This window comes from Penicillium citrinum, assembly GCF_028827155.1.
Source record: "Penicillium citrinum strain IBT 23319 chromosome Unknown utg000003l:1.0-4596430.0:1.0-4598250.0, whole genome shotgun sequence".
Lineage (NCBI taxonomy): Eukaryota > Fungi > Ascomycota > Eurotiomycetes > Eurotiales > Aspergillaceae > Penicillium > Penicillium citrinum.
In genome coordinates, this window is record NW_026622688.1 from 3,901,725 (window position 1) to 3,923,063 (window position 21,339).

Consider the following 21,339-nt stretch of genomic DNA (forward strand, 5'->3'; position numbering starts at 1 on the left):
TTATGCCTAAAGGGATCACTGGGTGTTTAATCATTGTTGGGGATTAATTCACGACACTGGAGTACAGGGAGTTCCGATTTAGTCGATACTTGTAGCATACAAACACGGGCATTCGCATGGGGAGTAACAGGGGCTTTGGCGAGGGCGCTGGAGAAAACCGCTAATATACAGCAATTCTAACGCGAAGGTCGAAACCTTTTTGTGGACGGGGCATAGCTACACATAACACAAGCAAAAATGATCATGCACACTAGGGGTATTTCAAAGTGAGAAAAAGAGGAGAGACATGAGTGAATATCGGGAGAGGGTAAAAGCCATGAACACAAAGGACGGGGGAAGTAATAATGGAGCAAAACCAAGAGATGAAAGAGAAATGTCACAAACACCGGGTGCAATGACATATATGCATGCAAAAGAAATGAATGATAAACAATGAGTCAAGAAGTCAAGAAGTGAAGAGAAGTCGTGATGAGAACAATGAAAGAATAAGAATCAAGCAATGAAGTTTGACAGCGGGCTGCTCTGGGGCGTGCAGCACAGAGGGAAGAGAAGAGAAGAGGACTAATACATGACTTTCATCAGTCACTGTCAGATACTTCGGGTGTTCCAGACCAGCTGCGCGTCGGAGTTGAAATATGGTCTGGGGTGGCTTCTAATTCAGGCTTCGATGCAGGCAGATAATCCGTATTAGAGTTCAACTTAGCCACCTTTGCGGATCGTGGTTCGCAGTCACTTCCAGAGGATTGGCTGTCGTGAGATGGGAATTTTCCCAGCTTCAAATCGGTCTGCTCTCGCAAAACTTCATAGATAAACTGCATCTGCATCTCATTGTACACCATCATCATTCGTTGCTCACGCATTTGGTTGACTGTTTCAAAGACCGGATCCGATTCCGCATCGGTCACTTGCAGCAGTTGGCCCGAATCGAGTTCCTCCAGCAAATGATCAAGAGCAATAAACGTTCCTGTCCGGCCAACACCCGCACTGCAATGTACGACACGTGGATTGTCCGGGGTGGATTTGGAGGCCGAAAGCCTGATCAACTCAAGAAGCGCTTCGCGATTGTTTCCTTCTGGTTTCGAATAGTCCGCCCAGCCTGCAAAGAGAAAATGCCATATGATCTTCGACTCAGAGCCAATAGTCAGCTCGAGTTTACGGACTTCAGATTGCGCTTTCTCATCAAACGTGGACTCTAACAGAGTGACTTTGCCAATAACTCCGTCATCCTGCTGCTCGGATTCATCGGTCACAAATGGATCTGCTTCCTCCTCGTCAGAATGATCGAGGCCTGCTCCGAGTCCAAAGGAAAGTATTGCGCGCATTTTTCCCGGCCTGCCTCAAAAGTCCGGGTAAGCATGACAATGACACCGATCTCTTTGCTTTCATGGAAGACCATGTGCCAAAAATGAGAGAGTTGTCCAAGCTTAGGTCCCTACATGGATGAGTTAGCGCGCCTAATCTAACAGCAGAAGGATAAATAATTTCGTGGAACTGCCACTGACCTGTGTTGCAATGTATCTCCTTTCTTCATCGGTGAGCGTATCCCTCAGAACAATAGGTGAAGCGTTGATGAAGTCACATTCCCCTTCGGGTACCCGCAGATGGATTCGGCAATTTGCCCAGGCCTGCACATTGAAGTATCGATTCCTCGCTTTCACTCTGGGATCTGATTCGAGAGCAAAAGGATGATCTGGGTCATTGGACAACAAGCCCTCTGTCATCCTGTCCTTTTGCATCCATTCTAACCCTTCGAATTTATCATGTATCTCTGTCAAGATGAATCAAGAGGTTAGTGAGATGTCTTAGTTTATTTCCTTTTTCATTTTTCACCCCCTTCCATGCGGCTGGTATTCTCCGAGAGGGGTTGCATGCAGCGGCAGCGGCAGCAACAACAACAACATCCTCTTCTTCCTCTTCTTCTCCTTCTCCTTCTGTACTCACCAGAAGCTGTTTGACACAAGAACGGTGGGACATTATCCTTATTTCCATCCTCCAACCGAGGATTCCCTTGTTCCCCGTCTACCAGGTCAAGACCGGCCTCATCCGATAATCCGCGCTTGGTTGTCTGCACACTTGTATCGATCTTAATAGCCGGATGCGCCATTTTAGCGGCAGCGACCTTCTGGAGTGCGCGAACCTTGCCGATGACTCCGCGGGCTTTCTTTGAGACAAGGTGAGATTTGAAGCGTTTTTTTTGCGCGCGGGGCAACGGAGTCGGGTGAGGACGAACGAGAGTCTTCGGGCTCGGTACTAATATCCTGATCAATCCCGTAGGCAGCGGCGGAATAGTTGGAAATCTGTAAGGAGGACAGATCGGGACAGCTATAGTAGCTGTCCCGGGAAGCTGTGTCCAAGGCCAGATTTTCTGGGAGATATCACGGAGGAGAATAGTGGAAGAGTATCGCAATAGTGTAGTGTCACACCTCGGTGTCTTGCACAACCTTTCCAGGAAGAGAGAACAGTGCTGGATTGCTTTTCAAGTATTGCAATCCCTGTCTGATTTTCCCTCTCTATCTCTCTCTATATTTCTCTCACACACACTCTCTCTCTGTCTGTCTCAAACACTCACGCACTCTTCCCCTCTTCCTTTGTCAAACCGGTAAAATTTAATTTTCGCACTGGTGAGATTGTTCAAGGAGGGGCCGGAAAGGAGGGGCGAGTCATCCGCGGTGGAGAGAAAGAAAAAGAGGAAGAACCACCGACGAAGAAAAGAAGAAAGTAAAAGTGCCCGAGATTAAATTAAAAAAATAAAAAATAAAAATAAAAGTTGAAATTATAAAAAAATGAAATCGTATATGAAACCGGACCTCCTCTTTATTTACTTATAAAAATAAACCAAATGGCTAAGCCAAGTTGGTAATTGGCCGCAGTCGGGCAGTTCCCACTGCTTTGCCACACTCGCTCAGCTGCGTGCGGCGAATATCAGCACTTTTCTATGTACACAGTATTTACTTTGTGTATGTTATGTGGAGAAATAGTCTGGTCTGCATTTGACTCTTGTATTTCTCTATTTCTCATCTTATTTGTATATTTGTATTTATTTCGCAAGTAACTTCTACTGGTATTGTGTAGATTAGTTATTCTTTGATTTACATAGTTAGTACTCGCCGAAGTACTTCCAAATCCGAATGGAAAACAATCCCGCGCGCGCATCTTCAAACTCGACTTTGTCTTTTCGCTCTTCCACTTCCTCAAATCTTCTGTCTTTTTTCTTGCCCTCCCCTCTTCTTCTTCTCCCCCCTTTTTCATGAAGAACCTAATTTGTTCATGACGGGTGTGAATCACCGACACACCCTTTCTATCTACTCCTTCATACCTTTCACACCTCGGCGATATGGTCTCCTCCGCTCAAATACTCGATCGCGTCGCACCCAACCAGAGTACCCCATCCGTGGTATCGCGACATTCCCACTCACACCGAAGACATCGATCTGGTCGCTCACACCATGGAACGGGCTCTTTACACTCCTCGTCGAACGATTTCCCCATCTTCACCTATACGGGCGATACCGAGATCGTAATTCAAGCCGGTTCTCAGGAGAAGCGCTATCTCCTGCATCGCTTGATATTGGCGCAATGTTCGGGCTTTTTTGAAGCAAGTACAAATGAGGACTGGTCGCGACAAATCAGCTCGGGCCCTTCCAAGATAGATAGCTCCCTGTCGCGAGTCAGTGAGGAGGACTCGTTATCAAATGGATCTACTGTGGTTCCATCAGATGGCGGCGCACAATTTTCGCGGCCAGGAGAACAACGTCGTTGGCGATATGAACTCGACTGGGACAAGCGGGCGCAGGATGAAGTGCCGAGTCTTGTACAAAGGGTTTGTTGAAGCCCCCTCGGCCTCCATTACAAGTTATGTCTAGCAACTAGATCAATGGCTCACACTTTCTTTTGAGCAGCAGCCAAGTTTCACTACCTTTACCGGCCATCCGTCCCCATTCTCGCCTACGGTGACCAAACCGTCTAATGCGCAAGCTGGTTTCTTTCGCTCCATGGCTAATCTCTCAGGGATGCAGTCGGTGGTACATGTGCCTCAGACTGCGGATGATCCCAGCGCCATTCACCCATTAGTCCGCGATTATGATAATCTGTTTCGCCTTTTCTACAATCACCCGCCCAACATCAGTAGTGTGAATATTGCTACAGCCTACGCCGAGTGCAAGTCCCTTCTGGCGTTGGCAGATATGTACGATGCTTTACCGGTGACCGGGCCTCGTGTCGATCATCACCTCCTAGGTTTCGGTTCAAGGCTATTCAAACAAATCGCAAAGTATCCGCCAAGTTACCTGAAATTGGGCTACCTTGCACGCAGTCGAGTGATATTCTCCGAGGCCCTGGTTCACGTCGTGGGCCAATGGCCTGCGGCTTTGCCCAACCTGCGAAATGGTTCATACGCACCTCTCCCAGATTCCGTCCTCGATTTGATCGAGGATAAATACGAGGATCTGGAAGACCTGAAAGCACGCGTTGAATCAAAGCTCTTCCGTCTTTCTTTGACTACTTCCCGCGGTGAACGCGTCACGCCTTCGAATGCTTATTTAGACTGGTTGGCTGTCTCACTCTTCCGTCAATGGTTAATCGAGAATACAACTCCTCCTCCAGCGCCGATACTCAAGAATTCCACCAATCCCAATACTGCTCCTCCGCCAACCATACTGGGGTCCCAAACGGGGTCATCTAGACCAGTAGCCCCGGCAGATCCTGCTGCCAAGGTATATAGATTGATCGGGTCCAGCTCCTCGCAAGCTTATCTCCCTCACGACGAAATTAAACGCTTTCTCAAACTACACCCAACACCGTCCTCCGGCTCGCTCTATTCCAGGGAAACTCTGAAACGATTTGAACGCAAAATGGATGAGATCAAACGACTTGCCCGAGAAATCGTGAAACCACTTATGAGGAACTTCCTCGAATTGGAGATGAAACCTCCCAGTGAACAAAATACCGCTGCATCTGGAGCGCGAGAGAACACCCCAATACCAGGATTGCCCTACTTGACCTGCGTCCGAGTAGAGGATATCGATATACCCTGGAGCTAGCCCGATGACAGTTTATAAGCATGCCTCCTATCTTTTTTTAAAAAAAGAAAAACCTACTCTGCGATTTTATCTTGTCTTCGATATCTGTCTTTTCCGGCGCTGCGTTTATTCCCATCTCCAGCTACCACTTTTTGCTTACTTGCAGTGTCTTGGAAACCTGCTGCTGCTTCTTTGGCTGCTGGCCAGATCAAACGAAGCAGTTGTACCCTTATCTGCCAGGAGCTTGGCTATCTGCCAGACGATGTTATGTGTCCAGTATTTTGATGCCCTTGCCCTGACGTTCTAGTTAGTTTTCACGATGCCATGTCACGAAATGTCTTGAAGTTTATCTATAATACAGCATCCTTTGCCTCATGTCCTTCGCTTATAAATGCTCGACTGAGACACAATTGCCTAAATGAACACATTTGATGAACATATGCCCTTCTCGCGAGATTCTGTATGTCTCAGACATACATGATATCGTACATCGCCTCCAAAATATAATAGTAACGTAGTGTACACAAGGAGAAGATTTACATAACCAACCCTACGAGTCCAGTCCTACTCTCGTCGACCAATGGTCTCCATACCATCCATCCAAGGACGCAATACCTCTGGGATAACAACTACCCCATTCTCAGCATCCCAATTATTTTCCAAGATAGCCGCCAAAACGCGCGGAACAGCCATAGCCGTACCATTAACAGTATGCGGGAAACGCGAGTCCTTCGTCGTACCACCACGAACCCGAGTTGCCAACCGTCGACTCTGATAATCTGTACAGATAGAAGCGGATGTCACCTCGCCCCAAGCAGACTCCAACCATTCCAGACCGGATTCATTCCCGGAGGGAGTCGTCGTAGGCCTATATCGCGAGGGGAAAAGAGCTTCAATATCGCGTTTACGACTTGCGCTCGCGCCCAGGTCGGTAGTAGGCATTTCCAAGACGCGACAGGGTAGATGCAAAGATGTAAGGATTTCAGTCTGAATATCCAGAAGTTCAGAGAAAAGATCATCTGACGTTGGGTTAGACGAGTCCGATGACTCTGAGGGATTATGATCTGCCCAACCGAACATTTCCACCTTGGTAAATTCATGAACTCGATAAAGCCCCTTCGTGTCGACACCTCGCGACCCAGCTTCAGCGCGATAACAACGACTCGCACCAACCATTTTGATGGGGAGATCTGTAGCATTAAAATCGCGACCAGCGTACATGGCTGCGAGTGGAATCTCCGCAGTCCCGGTCAAAGAGCGTTGAGGCTTGTTGTCGCGATCACGATCGGATTGTTCAATGGACCAGATTTGTTGCTCGTTATGTTGATCGCGTGGTTGAAATCCACATGCTTCTGCGATGTAAGAATAGACGATTGAAGGTGGCGCGACGGTTCTCCATCCACGACGTCGTGCGACGCTCAGAGAATATTGTATCAGAGCTTGTTCGAGCATTGCTCCTTCGTTGATTAGGAAATACCATCCCCACCCGGTTGTTGTCGCTGAACTTGCGAAGTCGATTAGACCCAGCTCTGTACCAATTGTGACGTGCGATCGGGCTGTGAGCTCTTTCGATGATTGACGTGTCCATGTGGGTGGTGCGTTCGGATCGAGATTGATGTATTCGATTAGTCGAGGGTTGTCGCCGACGGGGGTTTCGGCGGAGGAGAGATTTGGTAGAGATAAGGCGAGACGATTGATTTCATCGGCGCAGGCAGATTGGCGCACTGCCATGGTCTGCGACTCGTCTTTCAGCTTTTGTGCCTCTAGCTTCAGGGCTGAAATTTCCTCCTCAACATTTCCACTACTCGATCCCTCGCTTGACTTCTGTGTGTTGGCGTCCTGGCGCGCTGCAATGGAGAGTTTCGCAATTGTCTTCTCGAGCTGTTTGATGCGGGATCGTGGGGATTTCAAGTCCTGATCCAGTACTCTGACTTCTTCAGACAAGCTTTGAATCTTCGAGGGATAAATTGCATGAGCCGCGTAGTTCCGCTCTATACAATTGCTGGCGTGGAGGTCGGCATTTTGACGGATGTTTTTGAGGTCGGGGATGGGTTTGGGAGCAGTGGGAGGTCGTGGAAGTTGGTGAACTTGACGAATTCCGGCGAAAGTACGTGGTCTTGAGAGTCGCCTTGTTGATTGAATTCGTAACCTGCAAGTAAAACAGGTGTAGGGAAAAGAGGAGGCCATTGAAGGAAGATGAAGAAAAGAGGAAGATGGGAAGAGAAGTTGGAGAGAATCAACCAATTCGGGTGGGATCATTCCATTTTGGTGGGGGCCATCACTCACTCCCTACTTAACTGCAAGACTACAACGAGCAGTGGGTGATGTAGTACGTAGGTATTGTGTAAAATAATATATTAGAGTAATAAGATGATGGCTGATCCTAACTACTAACAGGAAATCCCAATTTCTGCTTTTTAATCCTTGGTGCAATCCCCGCAAGAATAATCAATAAAGTCAAGACAACCGACCATGTCGGAATGGCTAAAGCGCCAGTCTGCGTCGCCGCCAGAACCAATGCAGTCTCCAACAATAACAAAACATATCCCGTCCATCGATGGTATTTATACATTCGTTTACCAGCGTCAACACTACCGAAGACTGAGACGGGAAAGAAGAATTGTGCAATACCGACAAGGGCTTGTAACACGACAAAGATCACTGTGATTAGACCGAGAATTCCATGGGGAGAGATAAAGTGTGGATGATCGCCTTTGTTGATTTCGATGATGGTGAAAGCCCCGAGGAAGCAGAGGAGACTGGTCAGTTGAATTCCGGCGTGGATGCGGGTTCCAAGGGTTTTATGTCGTGGAGTGGAGGTTGGTTGAAGAATGAGAGCAGCTTGTACTTGAAGAAAAAGTGCAGACATACCGAGGAGCTTGAATTCGTGAAAGGATAATTTAATTTATCATTCATCCTATACTCGACAAAGGAGGGTGATAAGAGTCAACTCACCGGATGTCCAGTAAAGAGGGCGATTGGCTGTGATAAAAGATCTGCCCACACAAGAATTGCCAGCTGATGAATTCGTGATTGAGCTGCAAGTTCGACATATTTGCTTGTACACCATTAAACTGGGGGCACTTACAATCCATATTCCAGCTTGCACAACACTCGCGGTACCTAGAGAGCAGAAAATAAAGAGAGTACGTTAGAGGAATTAAGAGGCAATCAAGAAGATAGATAGATAGACTAGGGATTACCAGAGATGAAGTTGAAAATGATCTTCTCATGCTGCTCCTGCGTATGATTCAGATCACTGACTTGACCCAACAAAGGCTCATCTTCCTCGGTGGTTAGAGTCCCTGGATGAGAGTCTGGGATTCCATTAGGAGAGGTCATGTTGGACCTTTGCGGGCGTGTTGCAGAAAACAGAATGGCAAAGTTGCGAAGTTGCGAAGTGGAAGAGAAACGGTTGGAGAAAGAGAAGAGAGAAAAGAAAGAAGTAAATAGAGAAGAGAGAGAGAGAGAGAGAGAGAGAGAGAGAGAGAGAATGTCAGCTTTCACCTTTCCAGCTGCGTGACTATCACACATTCCTGCATGAGTTGACGAATCGTTATGATGCATTCATGGATGCTTTTGATATGACCAGCATTAGGCCTCAAAAATAAATACGACAAAGACTCTTTGTTTGGCGTGATACTCGGCTCCGATGACGATAAAGTCAGCCCCCAATGTATATTATATCTGCCAATCATCCCATCAAAAGTCCAGGATTTGTAACACTAGAAACACTCCTTGCAGTAACTAACACCTGTTACAGTATTAGTAAAGAAGATGCTGATTTTTAATCCCATTGCATGCTGATAGTTATAACTATCTGATATTAACTAACTATACTGATTTTACTAATATTCACCCTGATTCAAATTCAATTTGTCAAATTCATAGATACCATCTTGATGCATCCTACTACTGCAGTACTACTGCAGTATCTAAATGAGATCTTCATCATCCGACCAGCGTCCGATTGTATTCGACCCAGAATGTAAATCCAGAGAATTCAAATATTCAATCAAGATTGACGCCACCCATTCAGCCTTCTCGATATCCCGACTAAGAGTCCGCAATTGTGCCTGGACAATCAGAATAGCAAGAGTACAGTGATCGACCATGCAAACGAGCTCTTCACAAGGGGCTCCAATTACCATAGCATCAGTGAGCGCATTGATCTTGATCTCCTTAACTTCCACCAGGAGTTTCTGGATTTCAATTTCAATATGCTTGCTCCATCTGGGATGATCTCGAAGAGTAGTCGCTCGCAATTCCAAAAGCGAAATAAACCCTCGCCATCTTATAGCATAGATTCGAGCATCGAGAGAAGTCAATGATGCGGGCATTTGACTAGGAAGATACTGCGGAATAAGTCTCTTAATATAGTGCACAGCATCGGGGGCTTCATACCGTTCTAACTCGTTGATTTGACGTCGTAGGCTGTGGTTGAGTGTTTTCTTAGGGTAAATCTCCCTCATAAAGCGCAGAATCACTATCATCGAGTTGACAGCTTCTCGACAACGAGTCGGATTATCTCTGATAAATGTAGAACACTCTAGAATCCCTGCTTGAACAATGTCAACGTGTGATCGGTTAATTGTGAATCCTTCATGATCGGTATCCTGCCAAACCTGCGCAACTTTTGTATGAAGCTGCTTCATCATTTGAGCCACCTCCTCGTGGCTCGATGGAATGTGACTAAAATCTTTGATCTGGGTTTTGAGAAAGTCAGTGCATGTGGTCCAATATTGATCGAAAGAGCTTTTTGATAGAGCGATCATTGTGGGGTTCGGTTCTTCGACTCTTTCAGGGGATCGATGCTGGCCCAGTGATGCCATGTAGTTAAATCGATGCGTCAAATATGACCACATAGTTCATGTGCGATATTATATTTCAATACTATAAATATGTTTGTGGCAACTTGTAAAAGTACTCCTATCACTTAAATCTTTTATATGCAGGTCTTCAGTCGAGAGGAGCACTCTCATGATACTGGTTGGCCTTCGAAGCACCCTCTTTGTTCGATATAAAGCACTTTGAACCTATTTGGTCCTTTGATGCATTTGCTCCCTTTGAGCCTATTTAATGACACTACTATGCTATTATTATACTTGCGAGAATTATTGTAAATGAATGGTATCTGCAGCATAATTCATTGATGGCTTCAATAGATCAGTATCAATGCGCCACTAGCATGAGTCTTTGTTTCAAACTATGGACTTGTTTATACCCAATCCACATCACAACTTTGCTTCTTCATCACGAGAAATAGCAATGCGCTCTTTTTTCGCTTTGTAGATGTCCAAAGACATCTTGACTGGCCGAACGCCAGGTGTCTCAAACACTGCGTCAATTTCCTCTAGACTCAGCCCACTAGTTTCCGGGAAAGCAAAGTAGGACAATATCAGCTGAACAGCGTTGTAGACAATATATACCACCCAAATTTTATAGCCAACCTTGGATATACCGATACTGATGCCATATGTTTGGACCGCGCTAGCAGCACCCTGTATCAGTCCATAAAGCCCCATTCCTTTTGCTCGGAGTGGCAGAGACAGGATCTCCACGGGATATAGATTATGCATTGTAGCAACAAATGTCGCTGAGAATGTTTGGTAAAGAAAGATCCAAAGGAGTGTGAGCGCTGCTGCGGCATTACTAGACGCGAGGCTAAACTGCCAGGAAGTAATGGTCGTCGCTGTCTGGAAAACAATCATGCTGATCAGGCCTACGAAGATCAATGTCCGCCGGCGAAATTTGTCGACTATGAGTGATCCAACTGCGGTAAAAACGAAGTAGACTGCCGTTGTTCCAATGTTAATTCCCAACTGCTGTTTTGTGCCATCGATGCCAACCGTCTCTAGCGCAGGTACCATCTTAGATGCTTCTCATCAGTATTACTAGTAGTAGAAGAAAATCACACCACTTCACGAAGATGGACTCACGTAGTAAGTAATGATACTTCCGCCATTCCACTGCTGGAAGATTGAATAGAGCACTAGAACCAGCAGTCTGTATCGGGCGATTTTGGTGAAAAACACGCGATAGTCCCAAAAGGATCTATAGCTTTGTCGATCGCTTTCTAGAGACTCCTCTATCTGAGACACCACAATCTCGACAATAGGCTCATTGATATCGGTGCTAGTGGTATGATACTTTGCAATAATTTCCTTCGCCTTTTGTCGGTTCCCTTTCATAACATAATAGCGAGGCGATTCCGGCGTAATCACATAGATTGTCAAACAGACAATAGCGGGAAAAATGAGCTCGAGAATCAAGGGGATACGCCATGCCTTGTTCCCAGGTAGATTCGAGAGTCCAACCATTGCTCCAAGCATTACCAAACTGCCGACTTGAAAACATGCTCCGAAGAATCCTACCATGCGACCTCGAAGGTGAATAGGCGAAATCTCACCAATGTACTGCGAGCTGGACATGAGGGCTGTTCCAAATCCCATAAAGAAACGACCTGCCATGAACATGGACACATTGACCGCGCACCCTTGGAGAATAGCAGCAAATATCACGATGGCATTTCCAGCAAAATTTATTCCTCGTCGCCCGAAGACGTCTGCAAGCCCCATAAACGGGGCACCACAGACCGTTCCAATACTCATAAGGGCGTTAATCAGTCCATACGTGCCACCACTGGTGCCGAACCCAAGATAGTTGTGCCATGACTCAATTGCGTTAATACCTCCGATAACTCCCCAGTCAACGCCGAAACCTGCCTGCAATGAAGGTCAGCTCCTGCAAAAATTCGAAGCAAATGATGTTTAGTTCAAGACTCACCTGATTACAACCATGAACAAACATGATCAAGCCCAGACGAAACCCTGTCCAGGACCACACACTAAGAGATTCTTGAGAAAGCTTCCATAGATCCTCTTCGGTCAAACGAGCGAGAGCTATCTCTTCAATATGCTCTTCGCTCTTCGCTTTAAGCACCTCGACATTAGATTCACCCATCGTGGGTCTTTGATTCGAGTCTTTGCGGTATCAAATGAAGAGCTGATGCGTCCAATGTGAACCCGCCCAGGAACTCCTGGAGAAGAGGCATGAAGGGGGGGAATCCTTGGCTATTTCTGCCACATCAGCTTTGAGTTGCTTCACCAAAGGAAGGGAGACACCCAATCAATAAGCTGGGGTCTTTGACACTGATAGCCCATTCTGCCACGGATATTTAGGACACAAGGGGCCAGAAATGGAATTGAAAGAATGCTAGTTCAGCTTTTAATCTCGAAATCGCGTGGTCCAACAAGAAAAAGCAAAAACGATTGGCGGGCAAGGACTGGCGTGGAAAGCTGGCGCTGGTCACGCTGTTTGTCGTCCAGAAGTAGCCGAGGTGGATACGTTAAATAAGTCTGAGAGTAAACATTATTTCCTTGCAAGCCTATTCCTACTGGATAGATCTTAGCTGGTAGTTGGTCAAGAAAACAAATCGTGCGCCAAAGGAGAATTATCCACCAGTAATGACTGCGGGGGACAGGATTCTCCGGTTATATGCAACTTTTGCGGAGTTGAGACTCTGGGGAAATCTGGAGTATTCCTCAATTAATTTTTGTGGCGTCAGTCGTTCAGGCTAGAAAGACTCAGTGGCCTGCGAATAGTCAATGTTCTCGATGATCGTTTCCTGGCTTCGTTTTTTTGTTGAACCATACACGACTTCGGCCGCTTGACCTAGACTTGAATTGCATTATTTTGCACTTACAATTTCGCTTTTGTTTATTGCTCTGGAAAGATGTCGGAACTATGGTTTGAAATGCCTGCAGGGGATTGGAATGAGGCTTTGCCGGTTGGTAATGGACGCCTTGGAGCCATGATCTATGGCCGCACCGATACGGAGCTACTGCAATTGAACGAGGATTCGGTATGGTATGGGGGACCACAGGATCGTACGCCGCAAGACGCACTGAAATACCTTCCTCGAATCCGAGAGGCTATTCGAGCTGGTGATCATACAGAGGCCGAGAAACTTGCTACACTCGCATTCTTCGCGAACCCCATTAGCCAACGACAATACGAGCCTCTTGGACATCTTTTCCTGGATTTTGGCCATGCCCCATCTTTAGTTACAAATTATAAACGCTCGCTTGACTTGCAAACTGCGACAGTACGCATATCATACGATTATCAAGATGTTCATTACGAAAGGGAGGTATGGGCTAGCTACCCGGACAATGTTATCGCAATCAGGATACAATCCTCTTCAAGTGCCGAATTCAACTTAAGATTGACGCGGATGAGTGAGCTGGAATTCGAGACAAATGAATACCTCGATGATGTGTCTGCTACTAATGATTCGATCAAGATGCATGTTACTCCAGGGGGTCGAAATAGCAATCGTGCTTGCTGCATGGTTTGGGGACGATGTGAAGATGACGGTATAATAACGAAGACTGGGAATAACTTGACCTTCAACTCATCCAAAGTACTGCTATTGATAGCGGCCGAAACTACATTCCGTTTTGCAGACACAGACGAGCAAGTTTCCCGAGAACTCGACAATGCCTTCTGTGAAGGCCTAGATAAGCTCTGGATGAGGCACAAGCTGGACTATGATGAGCTTTACGACAGGATGCAAATTCATCTTCAACCTGACCGCAGTGATATCCCGACTGATAAACGAATCAAATCACCCGCTGATCCTGGATTGCTCGCACTCTATCACAATTATGGTCGTTATCTCCTCATCTCTTGCAGCCGCAAGGGACATAAAGCCCTTCCTGCAAATCTACAAGGAATCTGGAATCCTTCCTTTCACCCAGCTTGGGGCAGTAAATTTACCATCAACATCAATCTTCAGATGAATTATTGGCTAGCAAATGCCTGCAACCTTTCCGAATGTGAAGAGTCACTCTTCGAGCTTTTGGAACGATTGGCAGAATCAGGTGAGAAGACGGCCCGGGTCATGTATGGATGTCGAGGCTGGGCAGCACACTCTTGCACGGACATATGGGCAGACACTGCTCCAGTTGATCGGTGGATGCCAGCAACTATTTGGCCGCTCGGTGGAGCATGGCTTTGCTACCACATCTGGGAACACTTTCGTTTTGTTGGCCAGTCGCAGTTCCTCCAACGCATGTTCCCCATACTAGAGGGATGTGTATTGTTCATATTGGACTTTCTGATAGAAGACGAAACAGGAAATCATCTTCTCACGAACCCTTCAGTTTCGCCAGAAAACTCATTCCTGGACTCACAGGGCCAAAAAGGTGTTTTGTGCGAGGGATCAACAGTTGATATTCAAATCATCGACGCAATCCTTGATATTTTTCAATCAGCGGCCAATGAACTAGCTATTGAAAGCGAGGTATTAGAGCGAGCTAGAGTGTCACGAAAACGACTTCTTCCAATGAAGATAAGTCCCTCTGGCTACCTTCAAGAATGGGCTCGTGACTATGCTGAAGTCGAGCCTGGACACCGTCATACTTCGCATCTTTGGGCTTTATATCCAGGAAAAGCCATAACTCCAACGCAGACTCCGGAGCTGGCAGCCGCCTGTGGTGTGGTTCTACGACGCCGCGCTGAAAATGGTGGTGGCCATACTGGATGGAGTCGCGCGTGGCTCATAAACTTACATGCTCGGTTGTTTGAAGCTGAAGAGTGCGAAAAGCATCTGAATCGACTTTTGGCCGAATCAACTCTGCCAAATCTACTTGACAGCCACCCGCCATTCCAGATCGATGGTAATTTTGGTGGAAGCGCAGGTATTGTGGAAATGCTGATACAATCCCACGAGTCTGGTCTAATTCGTTTGCTTCCTGCTTGCCCAAAACATTGGACAGGGAAAATTCGGGGTGTACGAGCCCGCGATGGGTTTGAATTGGACTTTTCCTGGAAGAATGGTCTTATTATAGGTGAGATCAAGATCTTTTCTGGCTTAGGAAAGAGGGTTATAATTCTTTTTCCTGGAGAAAATGAGGTCAAGACTGAAATCAATGGGCCTGGCCTCCATAGAGTTATTGCACCTTGAACCTCACACAATAAAATTCGTCTCAAATAACATAATCTAAATCTGTTCTATCCCAATATTATGCTGTTCTTGGAACACGGTCCTCCATCCACAATATGCGTAGTCTTCCCCGCCATGTCGACATTGTATGGCCCCTCGTACGGAATAAGTCGATATTCCTGTAGATTCCCCGCTTGCCCTAATTAGCCACGGGGACTTGCTCCGTCAATCCAGCCTTACTAAAGTCTGGATAATTGGAATACAGCTTCGATAATGCCAAATTAACCGGAAAATATCCAACTGCAGTCTGATCCCGGCCGGAATTCTGTCCCACCTTTTCGAGTCTTTACTGTTTCTCGAAAGCCCGTTCTCAGCCACTTGATCTAATGCTTGCGATGGACCTCAAATCTGTGCAGGATCTTAAAGGGGTTCTTCGATCTGATTTCTTTCATGGGTATGCTACGGCCGCACCTCAGATAGAGGGTGCTTGGGATAAAGATGGAAAGGGAATTTCGATCTGGGATAAGTTTGCTCACACCCCAGGCAAGATCTCAGATGGAAGTACACCAGATGATGCCGTTAGATCGTATGACTTCTTTCGTGAAGACGTAGCTCTGATGAAGTCCTATGGTGTGAATGCCTACCGATTTTCACTTTCGTGGTCTCGGATCATTCCTCTTGGAGGACGTGATGACCCTGTTAATGAGCTTGGAATCCAGTTCTATTCAAACTTGATCGATGAGCTACTCTCCAACGGAATTACTCCATTTGTTACGCTCTTTCACTGGGACACTCCGCAAGCCCTTGAAGATCGATACGGGGGTATGCTTGACCAACAGGCTTATACGCCCGACTTTGTGAGATATGCCCGAGTATGCTTCGAGCGATTCGGCGATCGTGTGAAGCACTGGATAACATACAACGAGCCAGGTGTGTATACACTAGCCGGTTACGCGGCTGGTGTTCATGCCCCAGGACGATCCTCTTTCCGCGAACGCAACTCCGAGGGTGATTCATCTACTGAACCGTTCATTGTTGCCCACACGGAGCTTGTCTCTCATGGCCATGTGTCTCGTTTGTATCGCGATGAATTCCAACCCATCCAGAAGGGAACAATTGGAATAACTTTACATGGAAATTGGTCTGAACCATGGGATGAACATGATCCACTTGACCAAGATGCGGCTGAGAGAGCACGCGAATTCGAAATTGCCTGGTTCGCCGATCCACTATATAAAACCGGAGATTATCCTGCTTCGATGCGAGCACAGCTAGGAGATCGGCTTCCCCGATTCACGCCTGAAGAATCTGCGGTCGTCTTAGGGAGCTCTGAGTTCTATGGAATGAACAGTTACACGACATTCTTCATGAAGCACAAGACAACGCCTCCAGATATAAATGACCACAAAGGAAATGTTGAGATTCTGGATGAAAATAAACAGGGTAAGTCCCGTGGTGAAAAGAGCGATACAGAATGGCTTCGCGCTGCACCTTGGGGGTTCCGAAAACTCCTGAACTGGATATACAAACGCTATCAGATGCCAATTTTTGTTACCGAAAATGGCACTACTGCCCCTGGGGAAGTGGCTCCAACGCCGGAGATCTTGAATGATACCTTTCGAATTCGATTCTTTGAAGGTTATGTGGGAGATGCACTTGCAAGGGCCGTTAAGGAGGATGGCGTCGACATTCGCTCCTACTTCGCATGGACATTTACAGATAACTGGGGTACGTATCTCTTGAATTGCTCTCACTATGTCATGCTATAGGATACTGATGACCTTATCTAGAGTGGGCCGCTGGTTATGGAGACCGTTTCGGGTCAACTTGGATTGATTTTGACTCGAACGAGAAGAAACGCTATCCAAAAAAATCAGCTTATTATCTGGACAAACTCTTTAAGCATTTAATGGCGCCAAGTTAGTTTAATCAATCTGATTGAGTGGAAAAATGTCCGCTGGGATGATCTTCAGTTTCGGAGTATCGTGTTAGATTGCGTCAAGAGATTCCTCGTGCACCAGCGAATTGATGTGTCAACCATTCGAAATAACTGTCAAGCCTCACTCTCTGGTGCTTGACTTCCGAGACTACCCCAATTACTCCATATTAAAGCGTAGACTGGAATGGGGCTGTCTATAGTACAAAAACCTCCAGCCGAGGTCAATCTCACGCGTTAGCCGTTTAGGGCAAGTCATTGCGACGGTCATATCCGCAAGACCCCGCACGACTCCAACTACGACGGATTGACAGAAAGTGAGATAAAGATCCGAGGAGAGGTAGAGGCCCTAAAGATTCACGAATACTTATAGGCAGTAGGTAGACAACGTCAAGAGATGATAGAACCTGCTTTATGCTGTCAAGTCATACCAGAATCAAAATGGAGCCTATCAAGCTTACTTTAAAAGGAAGCCCTAACGAGGTATAATGCCATCTCTTTGAAGTACCCATCGATTATCTTCCTCTTTTCCTCGGAACTAACGCGAAGACAGATCGGTGTTGACCATGGCAGAACATTACGAGAACAGATTCGCAGCCAGATAGGCATCTATGAGAAGATGTTTCAATACACCTCAAAGTTATCTTGGCCTGAAGTACGGAAAGTTGCAAAGGAGTTCCAAGCGCCTCTTCAGAACCTGGTCCCGGAAATCTACCTAGAGATGCAAGGTATTGCCGAAGGTGCAGAACTAGACATATTGGACATTCTTGCTCTCAACTGCAGAAGCGAAATTGCGTTGGGAAGGTTTTCGGATGGCTGCACAGCCCTAAGTTGGAAGAAATCCGAGACCGCGCGGGTTTTGTCACAAAATTGGGACTGGACTGCAACAGTGAGCAATAATTTGGCCATGGTATCAATTGAGCAGACGGGAAAGCCAACAATATATATGGTTACCGAGGTGAGAATTTCCCATTCGGAGTTCGCTAGTTGTTCACAAAATTCCAGTGTCAGAAGTCGACGCCAGGCTAATTGATGTGGCTTTCGCTCTTTTTAGGCAGGCATTGTTGGAAAGATTGGCTTCAACTCGGCTGGCGTTGGAACATGCCTCAACGCAATTCGAGCCAAGCCCATGATTAGCAGTAAGCTTCCTATTCATGTTGCACTACGACTATGCCTCCAAAGCTCCTCTGTGGAAAATGCTGTTGAGACCATCAAATCACTGGGGGGAGTGGCTTCTGCACAACACATCTTGGTAGCTGATAGTGACAAAGCTCTGGGTCTGGAGCTTTCGCGGTGGGCGACAAGTATCTCACAGAGGATGCCTCGGGTCTCATTGCTCATAGCAACCACTTCCTAGAGAATTCTTATGTTGAGGAGCCGCCTTGGCTTTCAGGATCGCCGATTCGTCTTGACAGAATCAGGTATTTGGCTCATGAGCTTATTGCCGATGGCGTCAAAGGTGATGCTATCACTCCTGAATTATTGCGTGAAAAGATCTTTTCCGATACATACAACTCCCCCCAGGCAATTTGTTGCAAGGAAGATGAGTCCCGCGATATTTCCACGCGCAGCAGTTCCCTTTTCAATATTGTCATGGACTTGAAGCCCCAGAGCTCAAGTGCCGAAGTTGTATTTGGCAGAGTAGGTTCTGGAGAGGAAGGACCTATTCTTCGAATGCCTTGGGTATAATCATGCCCAGGTGGTTGAAGACGGCTGACTGAAGTCAAATCCTACCTCTGAAAAAATTATAGTGTATTTTTGGATGGCCTGATCGTGCAACAACAACAACTAGATAAGCTATTCTGATAGTCTGGTTACTCTTCTCCATTTGTGTGAAGTCTTAAGTTTTTATGGGGGCGACAGCTCTCTCATTCTCTACAGAATCGGGGTTGTCTCCGGTAGCACAAAAGCATGCAATCATACTATCTTCTTTGCCGAGAATCATTCGGCCAATAATTTGGCAATCGGATCCGAAAGTATTGCGAGAATGGGTCTAGGAAGATGTATTGATTATTTGGCTTCTTATCAACTACTAGTGGTTGTTCCTTAAGCTCCAACGTGAATGGGTGGCTAAGTTACTGTTGCAATAACGACCAATTGCCAGCATGCTTGTACGACTACCTGCTCAATCACGACCAAGATCAGTCTCGAGTAACGAAATGAGAGAATCAGAGAGAGTGCATGAGATGATCTACTGCCAATTGGTTGCTCCTCGCCTCTATCGGATAGTTCTATATGTTTCAGCAATTTGATACTTCAAGTCGAGAAAAGAGAGGTCGTATTGCAGCTTCTCAAAGGAAAAGTAATAGCACGAGACAATACTTGAACCCGAAATGACACTTGAATGGGCGAAGACAACAAGACACAAAATCTTTCAAAGGGATGCAACGGAAAAAAAGTGTCGCAGCAACAAGGGCGCTGCACTGCCGGAGCCTCCTATATCTAAACAAATGTCATAAAATGCCCCTCAAATAAGCGCTTCGGAGTTTTATGTAAACGAGAAAAAGACCGGCATCAGAAATAAAAAACCAAAAAGGCCATTAAAAACACTTTTGCCCCGCTCGGTATTTGTCACCCACCAGTTGTCTTCGTCGCGGTCTGCTCCAGGTGCTTGAATCTCCACTCGAACTGTGCCAACTGTCTTTTATCGGTTGGTGGTAGAGATTTCCCTTTCTCCGCTAATTCTTTCTCGGTCTGTCTCAACATGTCCCATAGTTTCAGTATCTTTGCCTGTGCCTCCGATATCGAAACCAAATTGGAATCATGGGACGCCATACGCTCCTCCGCCGTAGAATGGTATGACAATTTGGCCATGAAAAAAGCCATTTCAGATTCATCATACTTGAGGCCTTGAGCTTCGGGCATAGTGGAGGCGTCTTGGACCGGCTTAGGGGGCATTGTGAGATGATGTCAAAGGTTCTGAATGACGACCGGAAGAGGAAATGTTGGGATTGTATGACAGAGAAGTTCAGACAGATGGATTTGAATCGATGGGACCGGGGGAAGGGGGTGGTCTTTTTTGCAAAGCCCTATGACCTGGAGGTCATATATATAGAGGCCTTCCTGGGCACTATCAATAGCAGCAAGCGAGTTAAAAGTGTTTTTTTTCTCCCGGAGAAACAATATCGAAACGGTGGCAAGAGAAAAAAGAGGAAAGTCAAGATCGGAAATCAAAGGCATGGCAGCTGTCATTGTCTTGTGAAAGATACCGAAGCTTCCAATACCCGGTAGGCACATCAGGGTGCTACCTAGAAAGGGGGTGGGAGAGAGTGACCATGAAACATGCTCAGTACGATGCCATACAAAGTCATCAAATCAAACCATCTCGGAAACAGAAGGAGAGTGAAGACATACACAAGACAAGAAAGTTGCTCACCCTATGAGCTCTGTAATTGCACCCATTCATGGAGACTGGGATCGGTCTTGTTGAGTGGGCTGCACGCCTCGTTCAAAGGTGACGTCCTGTTTGCCTCAGAATTTAAAAAAAGCGAAATCTGTCTCGTGATGATAGTCAAGCCAATAGAATGTTCTGCGGTGCTTACCGGACTATTCATTGGTAGCTCCATGGTGACACCGTTCCCCCTCTACCGTCCGTACAGCCGGACATGCATGCCTTGAAAGATCTGTTGAAGGATGAAGCATGATCGGGCAATGTATCAGTCCCGAACCAGTCCGTATGGCCGCGTGCATTTGATTTCCAGCAAGGTAAATCGGTGCATTTTATGTTGGTGGAGTTGGTATATACTTCCAATCTTGGTAATTCTTGGGAATGAAATTCGTCGAGATGTGACGCCATAGCTGCTTCAAGAAGTGGGATAGATGAAGAGTAGAATTCAAAGCAATCAAAGATGCAGAGATGTTTAGATTTGCAAGATACTTAGCTTTGCCGCGCGGGAATCATCGAACCATGAAAGAATCACCGAGTGTGATGAAACCTCTCTGTTGTTATGAGAGTGGGTGTAATTACACAAGAATAGAGTTAATGCACCCTGTCAGTCATCAAGCTCATCTGTAGTCCCAACTTTGATTTGTTCTCCGTTAATTTTTTTTTCAATGAGGTACAATTGTAGTTTCAGAGAGCTGTGCTGTTGAAGAACCTTCCATCTTTGCATAGAAGCCGGAACTATGAAGCATCTCGTATATTGCTAAATGTCCGATCCCGTGAGTGTATAATAGTAGTGCTAGCCAATTAATGGATGCTACTGGGCTGTAAAACGGCGTTTTTCGTCTATACTGCCGCTATGGTACATATAATTTACATGCTACCACCAGTACTGGCAGTACCAAAAAATTACACTGAGCCCGTTGCTGGTAAGCTATATATCCATCATAATTCAGCTCTGCTACTATCGGTATCACCTAGTCATGACCGTAGTCAAATGCAATGAGGCCCCATATGATCAAATAAGTATTCATTAGTCTAGTATCTCGGCCAA

The 21,339-nt window shown here is 46.3% G+C and overlaps 9 protein-coding genes across 9 annotated transcripts; 3 read left to right on the forward strand and 6 right to left on the reverse strand.

Moving 5' to 3' along the window:
- Positions 1 to 578: 578 nt before the first annotated feature.
- On the reverse strand, positions 579 to 2,104 carry ptpB (tyrosine protein phosphatase PTP1; the record flags this gene model as incomplete). Its single annotated transcript, XM_056643621.1, has 4 exons — positions 579 to 1,336; positions 1,369 to 1,432; positions 1,503 to 1,768; positions 1,942 to 2,104. 4 exons carry the CDS (start codon positions 2,102 to 2,104, stop codon positions 579 to 581), a joined length of 1,251 nt encoding a protein of 416 aa, XP_056503033.1.
- A 1,230-nt stretch (positions 2,105 to 3,334) lies between these two features.
- N7469_004702 (uncharacterized protein) lies at positions 3,335 to 5,039 on the forward strand (the record flags this gene model as incomplete). Its single annotated transcript, XM_056643622.1, has 2 exons — positions 3,335 to 3,820; positions 3,900 to 5,039. 2 exons carry the CDS (start codon positions 3,335 to 3,337, stop codon positions 5,037 to 5,039), a joined length of 1,626 nt encoding a protein of 541 aa, XP_056503034.1.
- Positions 5,040 to 5,582: 543 nt separating this feature from the next.
- Positions 5,583 to 7,205, reverse strand: N7469_004703 (putative serine--tRNA ligase DIA4; the record flags this gene model as incomplete). Its single annotated transcript, XM_056643623.1, has 1 exon — positions 5,583 to 7,205. The coding sequence occupies one exon, from the start codon at positions 7,203 to 7,205 to the stop codon at positions 5,583 to 5,585; it is 1,623 nt and encodes a 540-aa protein (XP_056503035.1).
- A 196-nt stretch (positions 7,206 to 7,401) lies between these two features.
- N7469_004704 (cytochrome b561 domain-containing protein) lies at positions 7,402 to 7,887 on the reverse strand (the record flags this gene model as incomplete). Its single annotated transcript, XM_056643624.1, has 1 exon — positions 7,402 to 7,887. The coding sequence occupies one exon, from the start codon at positions 7,885 to 7,887 to the stop codon at positions 7,402 to 7,404; it is 486 nt and encodes a 161-aa protein (XP_056503036.1).
- Positions 7,888 to 8,953: 1,066 nt separating this feature from the next.
- On the reverse strand, positions 8,954 to 9,793 carry N7469_004705 (uncharacterized protein; the record flags this gene model as incomplete). Its single annotated transcript, XM_056643625.1, has 1 exon — positions 8,954 to 9,793. The coding sequence occupies one exon, from the start codon at positions 9,791 to 9,793 to the stop codon at positions 8,954 to 8,956; it is 840 nt and encodes a 279-aa protein (XP_056503037.1).
- A 459-nt stretch (positions 9,794 to 10,252) lies between these two features.
- Positions 10,253 to 11,999, reverse strand: N7469_004706 (putative MFS sugar transporter protein; the record flags this gene model as incomplete). Its single annotated transcript, XM_056643626.1, has 3 exons — positions 10,253 to 10,888; positions 10,958 to 11,743; positions 11,805 to 11,999. Coding segments are annotated over 3 exons (1,617 nt in total), but the record flags the coding sequence as incomplete, so codon positions are not given.
- Positions 12,000 to 12,753: 754 nt separating this feature from the next.
- On the forward strand, positions 12,754 to 14,988 carry N7469_004707 (glycoside hydrolase family 95 protein; the record flags this gene model as incomplete). Its single annotated transcript, XM_056643627.1, has 1 exon — positions 12,754 to 14,988. One exon carries the CDS (start codon positions 12,754 to 12,756, stop codon positions 14,986 to 14,988), a length of 2,235 nt encoding a protein of 744 aa, XP_056503039.1.
- A 374-nt stretch (positions 14,989 to 15,362) lies between these two features.
- Positions 15,363 to 18,592, forward strand: N7469_004708 (uncharacterized protein; the record flags this gene model as incomplete). The annotated part of the gene is given in 5 exon segments (XM_056643628.1): positions 15,363 to 16,695; positions 16,888 to 16,919; positions 17,457 to 17,861; positions 17,958 to 18,207; positions 18,219 to 18,592. The coding sequence occupies 5 exon segments, from the start codon at positions 15,363 to 15,365 to the stop codon at positions 18,590 to 18,592; spliced, it is 2,394 nt and encodes a 797-aa protein (XP_056503040.1).
- An 882-nt stretch (positions 18,593 to 19,474) lies between these two features.
- N7469_004709 (uncharacterized protein) lies at positions 19,475 to 19,801 on the reverse strand (the record flags this gene model as incomplete). The annotated part of the gene is made up of 1 exon (XM_056643629.1): positions 19,475 to 19,801. The coding sequence occupies one exon, from the start codon at positions 19,799 to 19,801 to the stop codon at positions 19,475 to 19,477; it is 327 nt and encodes a 108-aa protein (XP_056503041.1).
- Positions 19,802 to 21,339: the final 1,538 nt, after the last annotated feature.